The 22258-nt window shown below is 39.5% G+C and overlaps 1 protein-coding gene across 1 annotated transcript in view; it reads left to right on the forward strand.

The window, feature by feature from the left end:
- The first annotated feature begins 5680 nt into the window (after positions 1–5680).
- The window catches only part of PTPRR (protein tyrosine phosphatase receptor type R), a 139222-nt gene continuing 122644 nt past the window's right edge, over positions 5681–22258 (forward strand). Inside the window, exons 1-2 of the mRNA XM_066549636.1 lie at positions 5681–5832; positions 19709–20013. Coding sequence (XP_066405733.1) covers positions 5769–5832; positions 19709–20013 — 369 coding nt within the window. The 5' untranslated portion in view covers positions 5681–5768. The remainder of the gene's footprint in view (positions 5833–19708; positions 20014–22258) is intronic.

Here is a 22258-nt window from a genome sequence, read left to right on the forward strand (position 1 = left end):
CATACAGTCCTCATAATTCATAAAAATACTTCCAAAACTGTAGATTGAAACTTGAATCATGTTTTGCTATAAATAATTAATTTTTTTAAATGCACACAGTAGAGTTTTATCTCTTTGATGATTCCTTTTTTGCTCTCTTTAAAAGCACATTTAACTGTAAACATTATTTAAACATTATATTATACATATTTTATATGTATTATTGAAGTGAGATATTAATTTATTACAGCCTGCTGCTTTCCAGTTTATACTTCTAAACAAAGCAGGCAAACCCCTCCCTGAACCCCCAAATCCCCAAGAACCCAAACCAACAAACCACTACCCAAGAAACAGTATTTTTAATAAGAAACTATGTGACCTCATTAAAGATTAAGGAGTATGCTGCAGGTTCATAAACCTGCAGCATACTGTTCAGCTTATACCAATTCACCGATGTGAGACTGCTCTTTCTTCCAGAATCATATTAAGCAACCTAGCTAGCATCTTCCTGATATTATTCATTTACCCATCTTCTGTCCCAGAGGGAAATTGTTTAAAAGAGATTTTAGAACAAATATTATGTGCATTATTCTGTGGGCTCATCTTGGATAAAGGAAGGTTGAAAAAATATGCCTTAGACTTGGAATGAAAGTAAATTAGCTTTTGCTCTAAAATGGCTCTTAATCCCTGTGGAATTTCATTCCATGATTTTGACTGGCCAATGAAAAAGATTGTTTTTAGGGCACCCATGTACTTCAGGGGGTTGTCTGTGTATAATGAACTGTGTGAGCAGAAAGGTGAAGATCTGATACTTCAAAACAACTATGAACCTTTTAAAAAAATATCCAGAGATGGACAGAATTTATCCAGAGATTTAATCAGGCCCAACTTGAGATGTCTTGGGGTTATCATGTATCTTCTCCCTTAGCAAAGGCATGTATAACTTCACTGGACATGAACAGATAACAGAGTCCTACCAATTATCTCAACTTTCCAGCTAGAGCAATTACTTTGATCTTACAATTATGGTATGTCATGTCCTAATAAAAAATTAATCAAATGATACCCTAAAGAAAAATAATTAATGAAAAAATTCTTCTACCCACTGAATCTCTGAACAGTGTTAGGCTGAATATTAATTATACAAGATGTTTACTTGTTATTTGCTGAGGACAACTGCTATGACTCCTGTCCCTTAATGTTACGTGAATGTCAATTAGATACTGACAGATGACAGTCTCCTGTTCATGTTTTTGTCTTCCAGTTGGAGGTGCTGCAGTTTCTGATGCACTGAAACCTCTTCTCCCGTTGCAAATATATTCTAGCAACATTGTGTGAAAAGCCAACGGGCAACCAAGTCAGGCAAATAAAAAAACAATAAAAACTTTATAATTTAACTGAATATTAAATCAGTCTGAGAGACATGACTAGCAGTTTGGTCTTGAGCTAGGATGAGAAAGACAACTTTGCACAAAATTGCATATTCAATTAATAAGATTTTGAGTGATTTCTCTTTTATTTCCTATTTCAAGGAAAGCTACACTTCTTGAAATAGAACATCAAAGTAAACCATCTGAGGCTAATATTGAAAATAGTCCAATGCCCAGATTCCCTCATCTTATCTGAACTTGACTTTAACCTAAAGCTGACATCCATGGGTTTGATCAGAGTTGCCCAAGTTTTGATTCATTTATCTTTACACAAATTTAGTTACTTCTGTGTTGAGAAGTTTACATTTAGCATATAAATAGTACTGTGCAATTTACTTTAGTTACTTCATCATTTAGAGACGTACTGCATAGTTATTAGTAACCAAGGGTAACCTGCCTTCCATATTTAAATGTGCGTTAGTTTACACACAGGCACATATGTGGGTATTTTACCAGTATTTCATGAGAAAGCCATATCGTATCAAATGACTTTGACATTAAATAACTGACTATACAAATAAGTATATTTCAAGAGTATATTTGACTAAAGGTCTTTTAAGGATAATCTGAAACTTCTTTTTATCTCTTTATAGCTGTGTTGTTATTGAAAGCACCTGACTTTATAAATCCTGATGCCCCTTGTAGAATATTGGAGGATGATAATTTCACTACCCTATGGTAGGAAAAGCATAAAAGAGAGAAAAACTTGAAATCTGAGAAAATGATGACATGGTACCTGGCCTGTTCCTCATACTTGCTTTGAATGGACCTGGACATTTAGCGATGGCTAAATCCATTTGCAAGTACTCATGTATTTGTTAGATACTCAGTACTGGTTAGGTCTATACCAACCCCTTAATGGTCTCATTTAGTACTTAGCTGCTCATGCTGCAGATTAAGAGCTGCTCATGCTGCAGAGATTAAGTCTGCCTTGTGTCTTTAACAGGCAGATTTTAGACAGGTATGGCTGAATCCATTTGATTCTTTCCCAACAGCCCCACCAAACAGGACTGAATTGTTTCCATCCGAGCTATAGTCAACATCTTAAGTAAAATTTTTTAAAAAGTTATATAAAAATTATTATATGGTCTTGCAAAATTCTGATTAGTGGTCTTGACGTTTCAGTTCTACACACATAGTCACAAATTAGTAGCTCAGAGACTAAAATATCCTTGCATCCTCTCTTCCCCCCTCCTCCTTGCTATCCAAGTTTTTGTACTCACAGCTGAGTCAGTGTCAATTTTGCTTGTCTATATTAGAGATTATGCCAAAAATACACTGGAGGGTCTCAGACCACTTTAGAAGGCTGTAATCCTATATTGACAGTGCTCATTAGGGAATATGATACATTTGCATTGGTGCAATTATGACTTTGCCCACTGGCAATCTCGCAGGACACATGCTATTATACACATTTCCTGTAGCAGTTACCTTTCTGCACTGTGTAAAAAGAAGCCCTCTTCCCATCCTGGCAACATCATTTAGTGTGAGACCTAATTGTACATGCCATGAGCTTTCCTCTGCTGAGACTGCTGTATATTCACACATGCACTCACCAAAAAGTACTTATTTTTCTGATTTGCATTAATATCTCAAAAGAATGCTTTGATCTTTGCATATAACCTCCTCTTCACCCCTCCTCCTCCTTCTACAACTTGTTTTCATTTATTAAAAAACACTGCTTCAGTTTTTTTGCTGGAGCTTGTCAAGGGACAAGAGATATGAGGATCCTTATTATTCACATCAGACAATTCTTTCTCCTTCAAATATATTCCCTGCTTGATAATCTGCGTATTGCTGCTTCTTAAACTAAAGATCAGTTTTGAATCTGGCTTTCACTGTTTTAGCTTCCTCTTAAAGCTAAAACAAAAAAAAAATAAATTTGTCAATGAAAGGCTAGTGCAAAATGACTCCCAGACAAGGAAGATGGTCTAGTCAATGTGACAGGAGGAAAACAGCAATTCTAACACTTAGACCAGTCTCTTTTAATTGTAACCAACGCCAAGTGTGACTTCTCAGTAGCATGTTCAACATGTCATATCAGAGATGAAGGTACTATGGAAAAAATATTGGAAAGAACTGGCCATATCCCACACCATTTACTCATTTAGAATTATTTGTAATATTCAGCTGAACATTTAATTCAGTTCTACACTTAATACACTTTAACTAAGTCATTCACTAATGATCTCCCCTCTGTTAATATAGTGTTCTACATGTGGAAATAAATTTAAAAATCAGTGAAGCTAGAGAATTCAAACTGATGCAACATGTTTTAGTTTACTTTCTGTGTAACAACTTCCCACTCCATAGTAATGCTTCCATTTTGCATTGACAAGACTGTCTTTTAAAAAGGATGCATTGATACAAAATTCAGCAAATTATTTAGTCTAATCTTAGCTTCCCACTGAATTCAGCTTATGCATGAGTTGGATGTTTTATGTTTATGGAGTTTAAATGTTTTCTTGGATGTGGGCTCAAAACAGTATCTTAAGACATTTCCTCAGTGGAAAATAATTTCCTTAACAGGGTAGTGGTGAGTCATCTGGTCTTTGTGCCTTAGGGCTCTGCAAGTGAGGTGAGTAGATATTGCTACAGCACTCAATCATATGAAACCACAGCTGCCTCATCTGTAACCACATGGGGACAAATCAATACCATTAGCTTCAGTAAAGTTATCCTCTTGAGATATTTGACCCTAAATCCTTACCTGGAACACACAAGGGTGAGGACTTGTGGACAAAAAAATATAAAACATCAGAGGACTGACAGTGAATTTTTCTTTAATCTCTTCCTGGGAGTTGGCTAAATTGTAATTGGTATTGTACAAATGTACCTCTGAGGCTGGGGCATGTAGGAACTGGAGCTGTAGGGGCACAAGTGTGGTGCACCATACAGACAAGACTTCTTTCACTTCTTTTAGCTTTCACTTCAACTAGTCAGGACTAAAAGGATTAAAGTGGAACAGGATGTGCTGTAATTTGTATATACCCACAGCAAATTATCATCACAGCAGAGGAAGCACCAGAAATCTCATGGCTTAGCAGGACATCTGAGGCACAATACTTACAAAAGATATGACTGAAATGACAGGGCTAAAATACCACTCCTTGTTCAAAAATCCCCTTGATCATATTAATTCCCCGTTTCCGGCAGAGCTCATGACTGAGTGCTGTCTTCCAACCCAAGCCTTTTCTCACTTACATTGCTGTCAAGCCGAGGACCTGACTGCCTATACGTGCGTGAACAGCCGTGTGGGGGCTGGCAAAGGAAGCTCGTTTGCATATGTACAGTCACACTTGCAATTCCATCTAGATATCAGGGCCTGCGCAGCCCTTCCCATCTCTGTATGAAGAAAATTTCTGCAGAAAGGCTCATTCAAAGTCTGTTAGAGCCAAGCAAGCTCTGTTAATTTCCTTTGCTATTTTTCACTTGGGGCACATCAGTTGCAGACCTGACCACGGCTGTACATTGCTTGCCATGCCCAGTAACAGACTCCTGTAGATGGATCACTTGCTGGGTGACACATTTGCCACTAGCTCGCATGGTTGCTCTCCAGAAAATCTTTTTGATCAATTAAACTCAACTTTAGAAAATTACCTTGTTACAGGACTGCTTCGTATTTGGCCTCTTTGCATTGCTCACTGATACCCGTGTAATCCAATTCACTAAGTGTCTCTTGAGGAGGTGTTGCATCAGCCTGGTCTGAACCACTGCCTGGAGTTCAGCGGTTCTTCCTTTATTTATGTATCAACCGTGATTTTTCACAATGCAGTTTTTGCAAACGGCTTATTTTACAACACGTGTTTCAAACACACTGAAGAGGAGGATTACCTGTACCTCAAGCATAAACCCACATATCGTCGAAGTCCTCCCAGACATGCCCAAACTCCCGAGATCGCCTCCTCGGCGCTGCAAGATTGGGGAGATACAATCTCCACCGTGCCGCCTCAGCAGGAGCCCCGAATGCTGCTCCAGCTGGAAACCCAGGAGGAAATCACCCCCCGCCACCCATTCTCGCCTCCTCCCCGAATATACCACTGGAACGGAGATCTCTCTTTCTGCCTCTGCTATTGAACCCTGCGGTTCCCCGCGGCTACTGCGCGCCCCAACCTCCCGCTGTCAGCCGCCGCCCGCGCCGCTGGCCCCTCGCCTCGCCCCGCCCCAGGAGGGGAGGCAGGTGAGGGCGGCCGCCCGCCCGCGCGCCCGCGCGGCGTTGCGCATGCGCAGCGCGCTCCCAGGCATGCTCACTGCCGGGGGCGGGGGGAGCGGGACGCGGTGTGGCGGCGCTGCCCGGCTGCCCTCGGCTCCCCTCGGCTCCCCGCGGCTCCCCGCGCTCGGCTGCCCTCGGCTCGCACCATGCGGCGGCGGGCGGCCGCCTGCCTCCGGGCGCTCTGCCTCCTGCTCCACCTCCGCGCCGCAGGTGAGCGGGGGCGGCCGCGGCCGGACGGCGGGGCGGGCGGGACGGCGGTGGGGACCCACTTGCGCCCGGCGGCGCACCTGTTGGGCGGGAGGCGGCGGCCGCCCGGGTCCGGCCGGCGGCCGCCCGGGTCCGGAGCCCGCCAGCCCCGGAGGCGGCGGGAGCGCCCGTCAGCACCGCGGACAGCGGCGGCCCCGGGCGGGCGAGCCCCGCGCTGCGCGCCCCGCGGAGCGGCCGCGCTTCGGCCCCGGATCGCGAGGACCTGGCCGGGGGCTACGGCAGCGAGGGGAAATCGGGACTCCCTGTATTCCTTCTTCTTATTTTATTTATTTATTTATTTTTAGATACTGGTGAGGAGGCGTCGCTACTTGTATATGCTCGTGGCAGCAGTGGTTTTAGAAAGGGAAATTTCAGCTGCGACAGCAGCGGGCGTTTCGGCTGTTAGCGATGCTAATAAATCCTCTCTCTGCTTTGCTGGCAAAACGTGTGCCTCATTCAGAAATGCAGTGAGCGATGAGCGCCCTAGTATGTACGTGAAGTTCCACTGCCAGTTTCGTTCCAGTAGTCAGAGCTTATATTTCTGGCGCAAATCTCAGGCTTCCTTTAAGCCGTGAAAAACTGCTCATCGTTCAGAGCCTCCGTTTATCCTGTGCAGACTTCAGCATATATTATCTAAGGAAGGAAATAAAATCTGGCGTAACTGTATAATTGAATTAAGTTCTCAATTAGTAAAGTTGAAGAGTTTCTTTGTTTTGTCATTTATGACAAGCTTAGCCACTTCTGAAGTAGTAAACGCTTGCAAGTTCCATTAAGTTTAATTAGGAACTACAATTAAATGCACAGGTACTGATTCTTCAGTCCTGGGAATGTTGTTTTTAGGAAAGATTTTTAAGCTGCAACAAATTTGCGTTGTCTTACTGCAGAATCATTGAACGGAGCAATTGAACTTCATGTGTCTTAATATAGAAGAGCTGTATGAACATCCCAAATAAGGTCTATTATGAAAATAACTGCTTTACTGCTTTTTTTTTTTTTTTTTTTTTTTTTTACAGTTGTCAGGAGAAATTACTTTGTCTCAGTTATTGGTATTTTATTACCCTGTAATATTCGGCTACACTTCATAAAATTTATGGAGCCTCTTTCCTGTAAATCTATAGTTAGGATGCTCATGCTGTTTTGGCTTATATTCATATGTGCAAGAGATTATTGACTGAAAGATGGGAGCATTTCATGATCTGTTTTAATAAAAGCCTTAAGCTGCTTTTAAATTGTTCTTTTACAACATGTATTAAATTTACCATCTGTACAAAATTAGAGTAAAGCCTCTATTTGACATAACATGCCATCTAATCTCAGTATATTCTCTATTAACAGTGGAATTTACATTAGTTTTGTTGTGCTTCATTTTTCTATCCTGCTAATGGAAACTGGGTATATATTCTGCCAGTAAGCTGTTCACTTTCCTTACTAAGTTCTGCTTGTTCCATTAAGTTACTGGGAATTCTTGCAAAGAGATCTTGTCTTTATTATTCAAATGTCTCTAATCATAAGAAAAAGAGAGGAAAATAGATGTTTATATGGTGCTACTGTTTTGCCTGAGTAATCATAGAAAATAATTATTTCAGAGAAGACAAGGGGAGGATGTACAGGAGCTGAATTCAACCTTTGCACGGTTGGGCATGGTTCACACAGAGCACAAGAGCTGTGCTTCCTCTGAGGCAGGGCTGCATACAACTTGCTCTTGTTGGAAGTCATTGAAGATGTCACAACAGTGAAATAACAAAGGAAGCTTAACATCCTAAGATATCTTTGTTTCATCTGATACAAGTAGAAAATTTGGTCTTACACAGGCTACCACTATGGATGTCTTTTATGTATAGCCTAGACCTTCGAATTATTTATGGTGATTTTGAAGCTTTGGTTCACGTGAAATCACAAGATGCATTCTGCTTGCTATGTCACAAATTATATCCCAAATGTCAATTTTTGTGTAATGTGTTGGAAACTGCTTGGCTTTTTGTTCTGAAGCTGAATTTTTATGAGACATGTTTCTAGAGAATGCTTAAGACACCATCAGTAGGTATTAGGAAAATCTCTCTTGATATCAGTTGGTGGTAATAGATTTTAGAGAAAACATAAGTCTACATTTACTTCAGCCAATGCTACAGCAAAAATAATTAATGTGTTTAAGTAGAGCTGATATAGCAAATCCAGTTTCCTTTTGTAGAAAGTAGAAACTACAATTTTACAGAGATTTTCATGTGCTCAGGAAGGTACCATTTTACTGAGTTGACTTAGATACTGATTCCAATATAGCATGAAAGTCATGTTATCAGAAAATGAAATATGATTATGCTGTTGGTATATGCATACATTGCTACCTAAAATAAGACACTTGTGTGTGCATCTCTGAAAACAGAATTAGGCCCTTCTGCTGAGTGCAGCAGGTGAAGTAATCAACCTATATAGAGCTTGCTGTTGCAGGAAGACCTAAATTTGTAGCAAGTGATTACAGGTCAGCATGAACCCTCCACTTACATTATGCATTGCATGAGAGAGTGCATGACAGCGTAGGTTATACTCTCTTTTAGTATGTATGATCTAATACACATGTTCTTGCAATAAAAACCTAGTGTATCCCAAGGTGACTAGGAGGCACTGTCTCCTTGTAAAAGAATGGCAGATAGTAGGAAAAACACAAAGTGATGCATTAGACTAACTTGTAATTAGAGAGCCATTTGAGTCATGCACATTACTCAATTAATTACCTCTTTCACCTAATTTTATTTTTTAGCAAATTTTTAAAATAAAATTAAAATATATGTATTCAGTTACTGGAGATAGGTGATTCTGTGAAATAGAGTAGGAAAACCAACCTGACTTGTTGGTACTCCAAAACTTAACAGCTATCAATCATGGTCTCAACGCATCACCTACCTTGCATTAAAAACCTCTCTTGAAGAAAGCATTTTTGCAGAATTTGCTTTTAGGATAAACAAATCCTGGTCCTGCAAAAGCAGAAAGTTAACACCTGATTATTTGGTCAGGTCATCTACGTCATGGTTTTTTGAGAAAGGTCTTACACTATCTTGCTAAGAGCTTCTATTACCTCATTTTATTATTCTCTCCAGCAGTGAAGACATGCATTGACAGCCTTTAATCAATATGAACCAATACTTTCCTGCTGGCCTTGTCAGAGAGGAAGTGTGTAGATCCTTGTCTCCACCTCTTGATGGATCCGTTCTTCCAGGCCCCCAGAGGAATCACATTTTATCTTTTTTGGGCAATGCTGTAGTAACAGGAGGATTGCTTATATCAAACTGAAGTTTCTTTGACCACAAACTAACACTCCTTTGGGTAGAATTCGCTAGGTAGAAATGTATGTTATAAATATGCTAGACTGGTTCTCACACAGCTCACAGGGTGTCCTAAGTTCTGCTGAGTTCAGCCTTCCTGGTCACACAGGCACTGTGTGATATTGTCATCGTTGGAAATTGATTGAGTGCACTGCAGTTTCTACTTAGGTGTTGGGCAGGCCTATTTTCTATAAAATGCACAAGCTCTGAACAAAAGTAAAAGAATCTGGAGACTGTACTTTTAGGGTTGAGGTGAGATCTGCACAAAACGCATTTGCCATCAGATCCATTTCAGTAATCTCATACTAATGAATGAATAATTCTAGGTTCCAAATACATTTAGAGTGAAAGTGAAGGAGCTATTGATTTAAAAAATGAATAAGGGTGCTGCTTCATTACACTAACATAATCTAAATGGAGCTGGTTCTTATAATTGCCTTCTTTAAAAACACATTGCTGGCCATGAGTGGGTGTTTTTACTAGAAGAGTCTTTTCTGTATTTATTAGTAGGACTCATGGATAATCAGAGGGTAGTCATCTGTCTCTTCAAAATTCTGTTGGGGAAAAAACAGTTTTATAATTCATTATCTGACTTCATATTTTTGAGGAAATATTTAGTTGGAAAAGAGGCTCATCATATTTTTACATGTAGAAATTCTTGCTATTCATAATTTTAAAAGGCATCGTCTTCCATGAGAGATTTATGTTCAGTACATCCATTATTGAAGTTTGTGGTCTTGGAATCTCTGACTAATTCCATTTATTGTATTATAAGGAAGACTAAAACATCTTAAACACTGAAGGCTTGTCTGAGCTTCTCTGGAGAGCAAAGTAGGAGAGCTGCTGAAAGTCCATGAATTAGGCTCTTGGGGGTCTGTCTCTCTAGAAGGAGGCTAATGACATAACTTTGTGGCTCTATTTGGTGGCAGGCCCCCCTCCACAGGGGTATTACAATGATTGCTGTGGGGAATTATATGGAAGCTTAGGGCTCTTACTCCATAAAGCACAGTCATTGTGCTGTAGGATTTTCAGCATGGCTTCAGAATAAATACTTGGAGAAGTTAATAAGATCTGCTCAGAAATCCTCAGTGGGATTTTTTAGAACAATACTGCTATAAAAGAAAGCCAAAACTTTAAGAGTGGAGTTGACTTTGCTTCACAACAGCTATATATTTCCATGGAAATACAATTTATTTCCTTGAAATGCTATGTATTTACATCCATCTTTTGCAGAGCAGTATTTATCTACAACCTTCATTGGAAAAATGACAGTAATCACAAAAATTAGAAAATTATTGCATCAGTTTCTTGCACCTTCTGAAAAAAAAAAATCTGACAGGAGTCTATGTGGTACATTAGTGCCAGGCATAAGTATGGCAGAATACTTAAGTGCCTTTGGGACCACTAGCTCATCTCTTAATTCACATGAGCAGACCTAGTGAAATCAATGGTCTATGGTATCCAGTTTCAGTATTGATGTATCACGCAACAGGCCCATGAAATGAGATGCAAAGTGTCTTTTTGAAAAAGATACCACTCATGCTTAATCCTGATTCACTATAGCTTTGGATATTTTTGGCCAGGGCATTTTTTTCTCCTACAGAAAAGAACAAATTTAGCAAAAATAAAATTCCAGTTGTTTCTGTTTTAAGCAGATTGCTTATTAGAAAGGGAAAAAATCCTTGCAATCATCTCTCTCCCTCCCTCCCTCCCTCCCTCCCTCCCTTCCTCCCTTCCTCCCTCCCTTCCTCCTTCTCTTGTGTGTACTCCCACCCTCATCACACATGCATGTGTGCGTGCCCTTTCTTGCTCTCACAGCTGCAAACACATGCATAAAGAATCATTCATATTCCTGCTCACATAGATACATACATTTTGTACTACTTGATTTTGTCTGAAATTTTTGGTCAAAAAATTGTTTTTAGCGGCAAATCAAAATATTTTTCTGAATGTTTACAATTGTCCTATCCTGTTCTTGCTTAGCTCTGATGTACTTTATTTGCTCTGAATTTTGACTTATCATGGGTACTGTGCCCCTGCTGGAAAAGGCCTGGCCTTTGGTTCCTGGACCTAGCTAGGAAAGCACAGAACCCTTCCTATGTAGGAATGTGACCTAGTAGTTCTGTAATGGGATGTAGCCATTGCTAGTAGCAAGGCTGTAAGTTTTGTCCTGATTTTGAAAGGCCTCATGATTAGTATTTGACATATTTAATATTAAATCTGACTTTTGCTCATACCTTTGCTGGTGATTTTTGATCAATTTCAAGCACGATCATTTGGGACACCTGGTCTGTCCAAACTTTCCTTGACCTGCTTGTTTTGCTTGGGTTAGCTCTGACAGCAGATTTTCTACTTAAGCAAGCATTTGTATCTGTTTTGATCTTTTTGTGTGTGTGTGTGGTACAACTGTAGTATACACAGGAGCAGTAACAAAGGCTTGGTAGAGCAGCAGAGGCTTGAAGAGTGGAGGCACAGGATGTTTCGTTAGCCAAGTGCGGGTATGGGATGATAAGAGATAGGGCACAATCTTGGCACTGAAGACTCCATGGTAGAAAAAGCTCAGTAAAAGGTGAAAATGCAGACCTGGAGCTTGAGAAACTGGTTTTAGACATTAATGAAGAGAACTAAGAGATTGTATCTAACATACATATGTGGCACCTTTTATAGTAAGTTCAGATATAACCTGGAGCTGCAGACCAACTGAAAACCAACTGAAGAAAGAGGAAGTATAAATGCATATTAGAAAACATAGATATATGTAGCTTCCTAAGAGGAAGGAAGAAGAGAGGAGGAAGAAAAATCCATCAGCATTAACATCATATCACTCCTGATGAAGGACTCCAGGTGCTGACAACTCCTCATTACAGTGCCCATCACTAACACCAGTGGGAAACAACTGATCTGAGGACCCAGAGAAGCATGGAGTTAGAGTAATACCAGGGAAAGGGATAGACAATTTGATTTTACTGTTCCTGTAATTGTGACTTTTTCTCTATTCCTTGTTTTTCTATAAAAGTTAGATCTAGACTAACATCACTTCTTGAATTAGTTTGTTAAGATTTTCACTATGCTAACTATAAACTCTTGGCTTCACTTACATGTGTAAGGTGTGCTTCATCTTTGTTTATAAAAAAGACTTTGAAAGTAACAGAGGAATTAATCTACCCAAAGGAGGCTGTGAGAAGCTATACAGCAGCATGCCTGATCATTAGGTCTAGCAGCTACTTTGAGTAAATAATGGCTTCATTTGTATTGCACTAACAGGTTTTGGCTAAAGACAAAGCAGTGGTGTTTTGGCATAAGTCTCTGCATGATGGGAACAGTCACAGCATGCAAGTCCCTCTGTTATTTATGGAAAGTAGTTTCCTAAGTGAATTCTTTTGTCAATTCAAAACTTCATGTATTACCAAAGCAGCAAGTGGATTTGTTTTTTTCCCTTTTCAGGTTTCCCTGGTGTACCTCACGAAAGCACTTATGAAAGTATGTTCTGTTGCCCAGCTAATGTTCAAGTAGTATTTTAGCTACTGTTTTAACTGAATTTTATTGGCAATAATTTTTGGTGCACCATGCTAAAGCTCAACAGCAGTTTATGTTTGGCTAAAAGTGCATAACTTTATCCAGATGAGCTTTAGATTTGATTGATGTACTATTTGGTGACAGCGAGATATATTGTTAGCTAGACAGTACAGATGCAAAGCATATTGCCTCCAGACAGCTTTTGTTTTCATTTTTTGTTTTCAACATAATATAAAACCTTTAAATTTTCCACCAGATATGTTGACTCCTTTTAGTATGTTTGTTGGTTTGTTTGTGTTTTTTCTTTTCTCTTGGTAATGTAGATGAAATAGGGATAAAGCAATAGATTTTCTGTCTTTTGAAGGCAAAGCCAAAGGAACGTCCTGTTGCATGCACCAGAAGAGACAACTTTCACAGTCCAGAACAGACAGAAGTCTTCTAAACCTGCAGGAGTGTTTGTGCTATGTCTAGAATTACCAACAGTTAGCATTTCCCTTAGGATCATTGCTGTTGTAACTCCTGAGGGTTAGAACCATGCTCATAAATGGTCAGCATGAGAATAAGCATTTTGGCATTTAAGCAATTTTTTTCTCCTTTTTGTGGAACATGACCTCCATGGTCCTTGTATTGACAAGAGAGAACTGCAAATTCTGCTCTGAATGGGAGTCCAGTTCTATCTCGATGTTCTAAAAAGAGGCAGGGAATGAATCTCCCAGCTGTGAGAACTTCGGTGTTATTGGAGAGGATTGATCATTGGTCTGCATAAGTAACGTTGACCTGCATCTCACAGTGACTGGGATAGCTGCTCAACAGGTAATAAACCATGGTGCAAGAGATGATAAAGCCAAGCCTATGCAGTCTGGGGCCAATTTATAGGTTTGAAGGAAGTTTGTATGGGACGAGAGCTTCTTTCAGAGTGGTGAGCCAAGCAGAAAGGAAAAAAGCATGGGGAGCTCAGGGTACAAAATTTAATTACCAAAATTTGGTAAGTATTTTTGTTACTGAAAATGAGAAATTACTTGGCAACAGCCTTAAGTACTGTAACTCAAATTGCATTTGAATTAAATTTGTCTTTGAAAGCAATCCATCAAGTTTCAGCATGTTGTTCCCTTATGAAATGAGTCTGCATTTTATGCTTTTTTCCATTCAATTTCCAGCTTTTAGCATAGAAACCTCAAGCTGTGTAATATACCAAGTTCTTTTTACTATAAAAAGACTTCAGTGTTATTATAGTGCCAGTGTGTTAAGTGTGAGTATTAGGTACTATTGTGCATTTAAAATATATGCACTAGGTATCTATATTCATTTGTGCATTTTATTTACTAGTTAGATACAGCACAGCACTTTTGTCAGTGGGTTTGGGGTGGCTGCACTGCTTGCAAGTAGCAAATATAGAGTATGTATCTCATTATAGAAAAATGTGACTTTTCAGGAGCATAACTTAACCAAATTTGTTCGGATTAAGATAAATAACAAGATTTAAGAAATTACCTCAAGTTGTTTTTCCAGACACACATCATTACTTTAGACACCATTATCGTGGCCCTATCAGGTTTATGTTATGCCCCACTGGGACTTTTCCTTTTCCAATCAAATAAATTTCTAGTTTGTGGCTGTAGAGGATGTTAAGGGGGAGGCACCCAGCTTGAGTGGCTTTTGTGTTGTTGTATCACGGTAAAATTATTTAAAGGAACCAGAGGTCTGAGATTCTGCTATGGGAAACCTGGGGCTGAGCTGGCAAGGAAAGCTTGTTTGACTGAGAGTGGGGTGAGTAGGGAGTCATCATTTCCTTAACAAGGATGTAAGATAAAATATCTGTAAAGCTCTGATATTTTTATGTTTTAAGAAGATAAAAAACATGCTGCTGTGTTACTGACTGATTAATGGATCTTGACTATCTTGAAGTTTTTTTAATCTGTCTATTCTAGCAAAAGTGAAGATATTTGGGAATTGGGAGTCTAATAATTTTCTGACAGGTTGCTTTGAGATAAAATGTCAATTGTCTTAAAAACTATTTAGAGAGTCAAGACAGTCTAAAGAAATCTTGGATTTTCCTCTATCAGGCAGAGGCCAACTGGAACAATCAAAAGTGCCCACAACATTTAGCACATCGGATTTACTATTTATTATGGGCTTTCCTTTCTGCATATATAATGCAACTTTGTAGACAGGCTCATAAGCATGTCTTATAAGCATGTGCTATCGAACATTCCTGTGATTTACCCATCTGAGGAAATTTTGTGCTGTCCATATACTGTAATGATGTATATATTGGATATAGAATTCTGTCCCATTGGACAGAATATTCCCAATGGAACTCCCATTCTCCATCAGTCTTCTGTAGATTAGATTTTTTTTTTAGTTTATAACAGAAATAGTTTTATCTTGTATGTTTCTGCAGACAACTTAAAAGATCAAGTGAGCACATATTTTTAACTATTAAGCAGAACAGCTGGATTATGCAGAACAGGGGATTTCATAGGGATCTGTCCAATTTTCCTTTCAGGAGGATGGCAAATGGTGGCAATGATAGATATACTGAAACTAGTGCAAGTAGTGAAGATGTTCAGATTTAGAAAGTATGCATTCTACATCACCCTGGAGCTTCTTGTTGCACTTTAATAGATGTAGTGTTATACTTGGTAGAGGTTCTAGAAGCACAGCTCCGGGGATTGGAAATGTAACTAAATCTGAGAGTATCTGTAAAGAGAATACTGTTGTACCGGAGCAGCCAAATTAAAGAAGGGGCTTACAGTGGATAAACATGGAAGCAAGATCAAGACAGGCTTTTTTGTTAAAAAAAAATCTAAGGAAAAGCAGTGGCATTGTGGAGCTGCGAGGAAGGAAAAGTTAACCTATAGGTAAAGAGCAGAGAAAGAAATAGCAATATTCATCAGGAGCTGAAATCTAGTAAAGAGTTGTGACCAGTCACTACATTGTACAGAGAAGAACTGGAGGGTGGAATGAGCAGTTCAGATCAGTAGAGAATCACAGTGCAGCTTCTGTTACTAAAGGAAGCTGGAATGGTTATTACTTGATAAGTTCTGATGTGGGTTTGAAATTACCATTGATTTTTGTTCACTTTGGAACAAATAAAATTTCCCTTGACATGAAGATGGCTACATTTAGCTGAGAGATAGGTGAAGACTCAGCATTTTTTTGGATAGATGAAATAGCATGGAATCACAATCTAACATCTAGTCTGTTCGCAGTGCTGAGGCAGAATAAACCGTAATTCTTTGTAAATACACTTGAGGGGAGACAATTTTAGGAGAAGGAATAAAATTATTATAGTTAATAGATAATAGCAGCACTATATTTCAAGTGAGTGAATATTTCAAATGAGTCATAAATAACTCTACATCCTGAAGTAGAGTTCAAACAGGGTAGTGTGAAGAGAATATCAGAACATAATTGTGGATAAAGTTTGCTAAGCTTATTGAAGAGAAACCTCTAGGAATTATATTTTTTGAACCTTTTCCTAAACCATATTTACTGAATTTTTGTGTGTGTTGGAATATCTGAAGCTTAAAAGGCACCAAAATCAGTTCTTCATAGCTTCTGACAGTTTCCCTGGTGGCTGCAGAGAAGCATATTCTTTTTTTGTAGAAGTGCATAGTTTGATATAGGAATCCCAGTCTTCTCTCCCTCGAGGGTTGGAGAGTGGAAGTATTTGAAGCTGTTGTGTAGCAGAAGTACTGGTATTTCTAACTACTTAATTCTCCAAGTGCCTGGTTGGTGCCTAATTGTTTGTGTTTGGAGCTGAAGTCTGGAGGGTCGAGAAGGAATATATTATCACTTCATCAAATTGAGAGGAAGTTTAGGTGTTTAGGTTCCCCTGTAGTATCAAAGGTGGCCATTTCTGAGGGCCACCTGAGGCATCCATGGCAGTCTGGGAGCCAAAGTCTGGTAGTAGTTAGGGCCTTATACACAGTCATCTAAGTTTAGTGGAGTTTTTCACATAGGACACTGTGGATGCTTGTAACCTACTTAAGATACTGGGGCTATGTGGACTTCTCAGATAAACAAATTCAGTGTGGTAATTTTTTTGGAACATATTTGAACATCTGATTGCTTAGCTGATGAAAAAAAAATTGCGTGAGTATAAAGGGTAATGTTATGTAATTAGAAAATTAGACTTTAATTTCTCATTACTACAGGTTAAACAATATATTTCATTGCCCATCTTGAAAATCTACTACAATGGACCTTGTTTGGCTGCAGAGACTGGTGCTACTGATGTGATACTTAGCGTTCTAATGGAAGCAAGTCTGGGATTTAGAAGCAAATGGTGATTCTGCTGTTAGAAAGTATTGAGATTCAAGGACAAATGAGCTTTTTCAGTAGTTCCTTTAACTATTTTTTCAGTCAAAAATATTCAGGGGAGAATTTACGCTGGTAGTTAATTGTATTTTTTTCTGCTTCATTCAGCAAAAATAATGAAATAAGAGGGAAAGTTGGAATACTGAAGTGGGTAGAACATGCCATACGAAGAATTGAAGGAGAATCACAGTTCGTTTGATACCCTCAGAAACACAGGAGCAGGAATGAAGGAAGCAAAGAAGAGTCACCAAATGTGTTGGTGGTTACATTCCTTTGTCTTATCTATGATCAGTTTTGAAATACTGGTTTTCTGTGAAGGAGACATGAAAATAAATACCGCAAAGAGATGACTGTGAGAAGTAGGTGACAATGAGAAGTGCTGATGCTTCTTTTTTTTATTTTGTCACTGACACAACTCTCTAAATTGCTAGTTAAGACCAGCCGTTAGGATTTTATCAATGAGGCCAACACCCACAAAGCTTAATGAGAACCCAGCAAGCTTAACAAGTTTTGAAGTTTAGCTGTCTTTAAGACTATAGTCTGCAGTTTCTCTTTTTTTTTCTCCTGCTTTCAGATGTCTTCGCAATCAAAACCTGACAAGAGCTCATGTGACCTCAGTAGTTATCTAGGAGATTGTGTTTGTTTCAGCCATTTGAAAGAGTAGTCTTAGATTTAGCATTTTACTTTATAATAGAGGATCTGTGTTCTGTCTTTTTACTATTGATTTTCTGTTCATGTATATTATAAATTGCTTCACTGCCTACTGACAGAGACCTACTTATTCCAGAGAATGCATTTCTCAATGATGCAAAGCAATACTATAGCACAGATAAGGTATTGTCCTTGATTTCCCTGACTGAAATTTCTTGAGGAAATTAGGTCAACAGAATGTAATTACCTACACTGAAACCTCCTAAGGGCACTGGATAGAGCTGTGCAAATGACTGATTATTTTGATTTGCTTACAGGAGCAAAAAAATCAGAGGAAAAATTCAGTTTGAATAGAACAAATTGATTTCTTGTTCATCCTGAATTGAACTGTTGTTGGTGCTAAGCTGGTCTTCATAGCTCATTATGAGAATTAAAATAAGATTGATTTTATATTTTTTAAACTAAAAATCAGCTCTCAAATTTAATATTGCCATTAAGTCCAGCAGCATTTGAAGAAGAAATTCCAGGCTGATCAGAGTGAGCTCTCTGGGTGCACTTCTCTCAGAACACAAAGTCCCTTTTCTACCACGCTGGGTTTCTTAGAGTTTTTTTCTGGAGGTGACTAATGCAGTTTCAGTTACTTTTTATCTGTGAGGCAGCTGAGCCTTGCCTATTTTTGTGGTCAGATAGACTGCCTTCCAGACTGGGAGCTCAACTGTAGCTTTTCTGTTCATCATAAAGGCACTGAAGATTCACTATGTTTCATCCATGAAAAAAAGAAGGAAAACAAAACAGAAAACCAAATAAAAACTTAGTCTTAGTTCCTCTTATAAAGGCATCATCAGGAAATATTTTGTCTTTCAGAAGATAACTTTTTTTTTTTTTTAACTAACACATAATTAGCTAAACCCATGTAATTACAGAATCACAGAATGGGTAGGGTTGGAAGGGACCAGTGGTCCAACCTCCCTGCTCAACCTCCCTCAGGGTCACCTGAGAGCACTTTGCACAGGATTTCATCCAGACTGTTCTTGAGTATCTCCAGTGAGGGAGAGTCCACAACCTCTCTGGGCAATCTCTTCCAGTGCTCAGTCACTCACACAGCAAAGAGGTTCTTCCTCATATTCAGGTGGAATTTCCTGTGCTTCAGTTTCTGCCCATTGCCTCTTCTCCTATTGCTGGGCACCGCTGAGAAGAGCCTGGAAACCTTCTCTTGACGCCCTGCCTTCAGATACTGATAGACATTGATGAGGTCTCCTCTCAGCCATCTCTTCTCGAGGCTGAACAGGACCAACTCTAACTCCTTGTTAGCAATGCTCAAGTCCCCTGTCTCCAGTTCCCTAATCTAAGAGAGTTCTTTGTGCCCAGCACCAAGGTATGCAAGGTATGGCCACACACCAGTATTTCCTCTGCAGACAGCCAGATGCTCCACTGGCTGGCCAGGCAATACTCGAGTGAAGTTTTGGTCAACAACAGTTGGCATAAGGAGCTAAAAGATCTCCTGATATAAGCAGCTGAGCAAGGAATGTAGAATTGGGATTATGGACTCATCCGAATTTTAAATCTGATTTTTTGATCAGGTTCTTTAGCTTTTCTCCTCAAGTGCCCATTTATAACAGATGATCGCTGATAGTCTCATCTTTGATATTACTGGCTGATAAAATGCATCAGTAAGTTGACTGCATAAGTTTTGCGGTTGAAGTTGGTATCAATACAGAAGTTGAACTTGGCTCAGTGTGTGTTCTGCTTTTGTATATATTTTTTAACTGTACCCATGGCTGGAAATATAAATAACATTTTTAAAGCCCTGTGAGAATGAGCTTAAGAATGTGGTACACTTCACATACTTGATAGACTCTGTAGTCCTGTTAATCTATTGCTGTAGAAAACACATTGTAAGATGTTAAGTGAATTCTTGTATTCCAAAAATATTTTTCCAAATTTCTCAGAACGCAAAGATCTCATTGAATTTTCGGTGTCATGTACAGAATAGCCAAGAGACACATTCTAAACTTACTCTTCTCTTTCCACAGGCTGCTTTTCCGGAGACAGTGATCACTTTTTGGCAATTCATCAGCGAAAGAGTGGAAAACCTGTGTTTGTTTATCACCATGTGGAGAGTGTGGAGAAAAGTTTGGATACAGACAGCTATAAGGATTCCAAACAAAATTTCCGTTCTTCTTCCCACACCAAAATAAGCAAGTTGCACCCTGCAATAATTGTTAAATCAGCCTTCCCCAGGTCTGTTTATGACCCATCCCTCAATCTCTTAGCAATGACTGGTGAAGACTTGGAAGTGGAGAATCTTCCCATTCCTACAACGAATGTGATTATTGTGGTAAGTGACTTTTTATGGGTTTTGGAGGGTTTTTTTTAGAAAAAAAATTTTAGAATAAATATTTATTTTTTAGAATAAATATGCCTGTATTTAAATAAAGACGGATTTCAACTTTGGGTAGCCTGACTGATCATCTAAATCCAAATAATGACCTCTTGTCTTGAATTTCTTCACTTTGGTGGAATTTGCATTTATATAATCACACTCTGATTAACAATCAATCTGGTGGACCAGTGCAGAATATAGCCTCTCTGTAGGTAAAGACCTTACCTTTGCCTCAAATGCTGTTGATCCTCTTGTCTTGACTGATGTTTGCACAGTTTTTACTGGATAGGCTTTGAACTTATTCTGCATAGGTCACAAGAAAATGTACTTCAGAGAACTATTCTACAGAGGCAGTGAGGTTTTAAAAGGGTGATATAAAGGTTTCATTCACTTCTGTTCCTCAAAAAGATCCTGTTTCTTGCAAAGAGTAAGAACTTTGTTGGTGTATGCACTTCTTCTGGGACATATGGACTGGGGACCCTCCAGTGTCAGTTAACTCTGTGTGTGACCTTTCCCATTCTGAAGATGGTGATGGCAGTGCTCCCTCCTGCAGTGAAGGGCGTGTCAGTTTAACCATATCCTGGTGCTGCCCTGCTGCATCCTCACCCTTCAGGCCAGTGGAGCAGCCTGCTATCAGGAGAGCTTTCCTTGGTGGGGTGCATGGTACAGTCTGTATGTGTTCTGCACAAACACTGCTTTCCTCACCCCCATGCGTGGGCAGCTCTCCTTGATTCCTGGAGGGAAGAAGAGCCACTTACAATGGCTTGTGCACTCATTAGAGTGAACTAAAAAAGATTAAAGTGAAATCTGTAAATTGCTCAGGAAGATGAGAGATTAAAAGAGAATGGACTTTACAAACAAGGGAAAAAAAGCACAGAACACAAGGGCATGTTAGCACACCAAGTGTTTCAGAATCCCATACGAGTTCCCTGTATGGTACTCTAGAGATCTGCCCTCATGAATGCTCCAAGTGCAATAGAGTAGTGACAATGAAAAGAATAATCAGGGTAAAAGAAAAAGACGGTAGTAGTTTTATTTGCCCATTAGTAGTTTTAGCAGATAAAAAGTACTGTCATGGAACTAGGCTCAAAAAGCTGTGCTCTAGACTTGTTGCATCCCATACAAACAAGACCTCCTCATCTGAGTTTATATGGCTAGCACGTTAGTGGACTAGCTGTGTGGAAGTATCCATATCAGAGCAAAATAAGGGACTGTCAGTCCTGCTTTGCTGCGGACAGGCCAACTGCAGAGTCCCAGTACTGAATGGTACTGATCAAGGGAAGGAGATGCCAAGCAACTGGATATATCTATCCTCAAAGCTAGCCTAAACCAGCAGGGCTGACCTGTAGTGAAGGTACCTGGTCCCTTCTTTCCAGTGCAAGCATTATTTCACTTCTGCTCAAGGTGTGAAACCTTTCTGTTAGTGCAAGGAACTCAGAATAGGCATGGCCCTGCTTTTTTTTTTTTTCATTAGATGACACTGTTACCTATGAATTGTTGTTTTACTAGGGTTTTGCACAGTTTTGGAGTCCCATGGTCCTCAAGTAGTTATGGAAGAATCCTGCAAAATATTCTAGGGCTACCCTGATTTTAGCTGACTGGCTCTGTGCCTGCATTAAAAGCTAAATGAGGCAGATTTTCAATTGGCAGATAAATTCACAGTAAAAAAAGGTCCATTAAATCTGTATTAAGTTCTCATTAAGTGGCTTTGGTCTGAGGCTTTGCTACTGCATTTCTAGGATGGAACTGCTGCTCTGAAGCCTTCTGTTCTGGCTGAGAACCATATGTGCTTTAAGGGGAGGTATAACAGCATGAGCTAATCATGACATGAAAGCTGTTTATTGCTTGGGTTCTTCAGCTGTCTCTGGATGTGCTGAAGGACAGTGGTTTTGGTTTGTTTCTAATGTCATCCTTTCAGAAAAAGCCTTTGGGGAAGCATATGTTTGAGGCCAAAGTGCTGTGAGTCAGGCAGTGCATTGGACTAATCCCACCATCAGAATTTTGAAGATGCCTTCTTTAAAAGGGCAGCTGTCCCACAACAGAGTGGTTGCCATCATCCAAGCACAGCCCTGCTCTTTCCAGGCTTCTGTATTTCAACATTCTGTTTCTCCCTCTTGATTGTCACCTGAAGTAGATTGTAGTGTTAATGTAATTACCAAGGGAAGCTGGTTTGTTTTGAATTGCATGTGTATCGCTCCCT

This window comes from Molothrus aeneus, chromosome 5 (genome assembly GCF_037042795.1).
Source record: "Molothrus aeneus isolate 106 chromosome 5, BPBGC_Maene_1.0, whole genome shotgun sequence".
Classification (NCBI taxonomy): Eukaryota; Metazoa; Chordata; class Aves; order Passeriformes; family Icteridae; genus Molothrus; species Molothrus aeneus.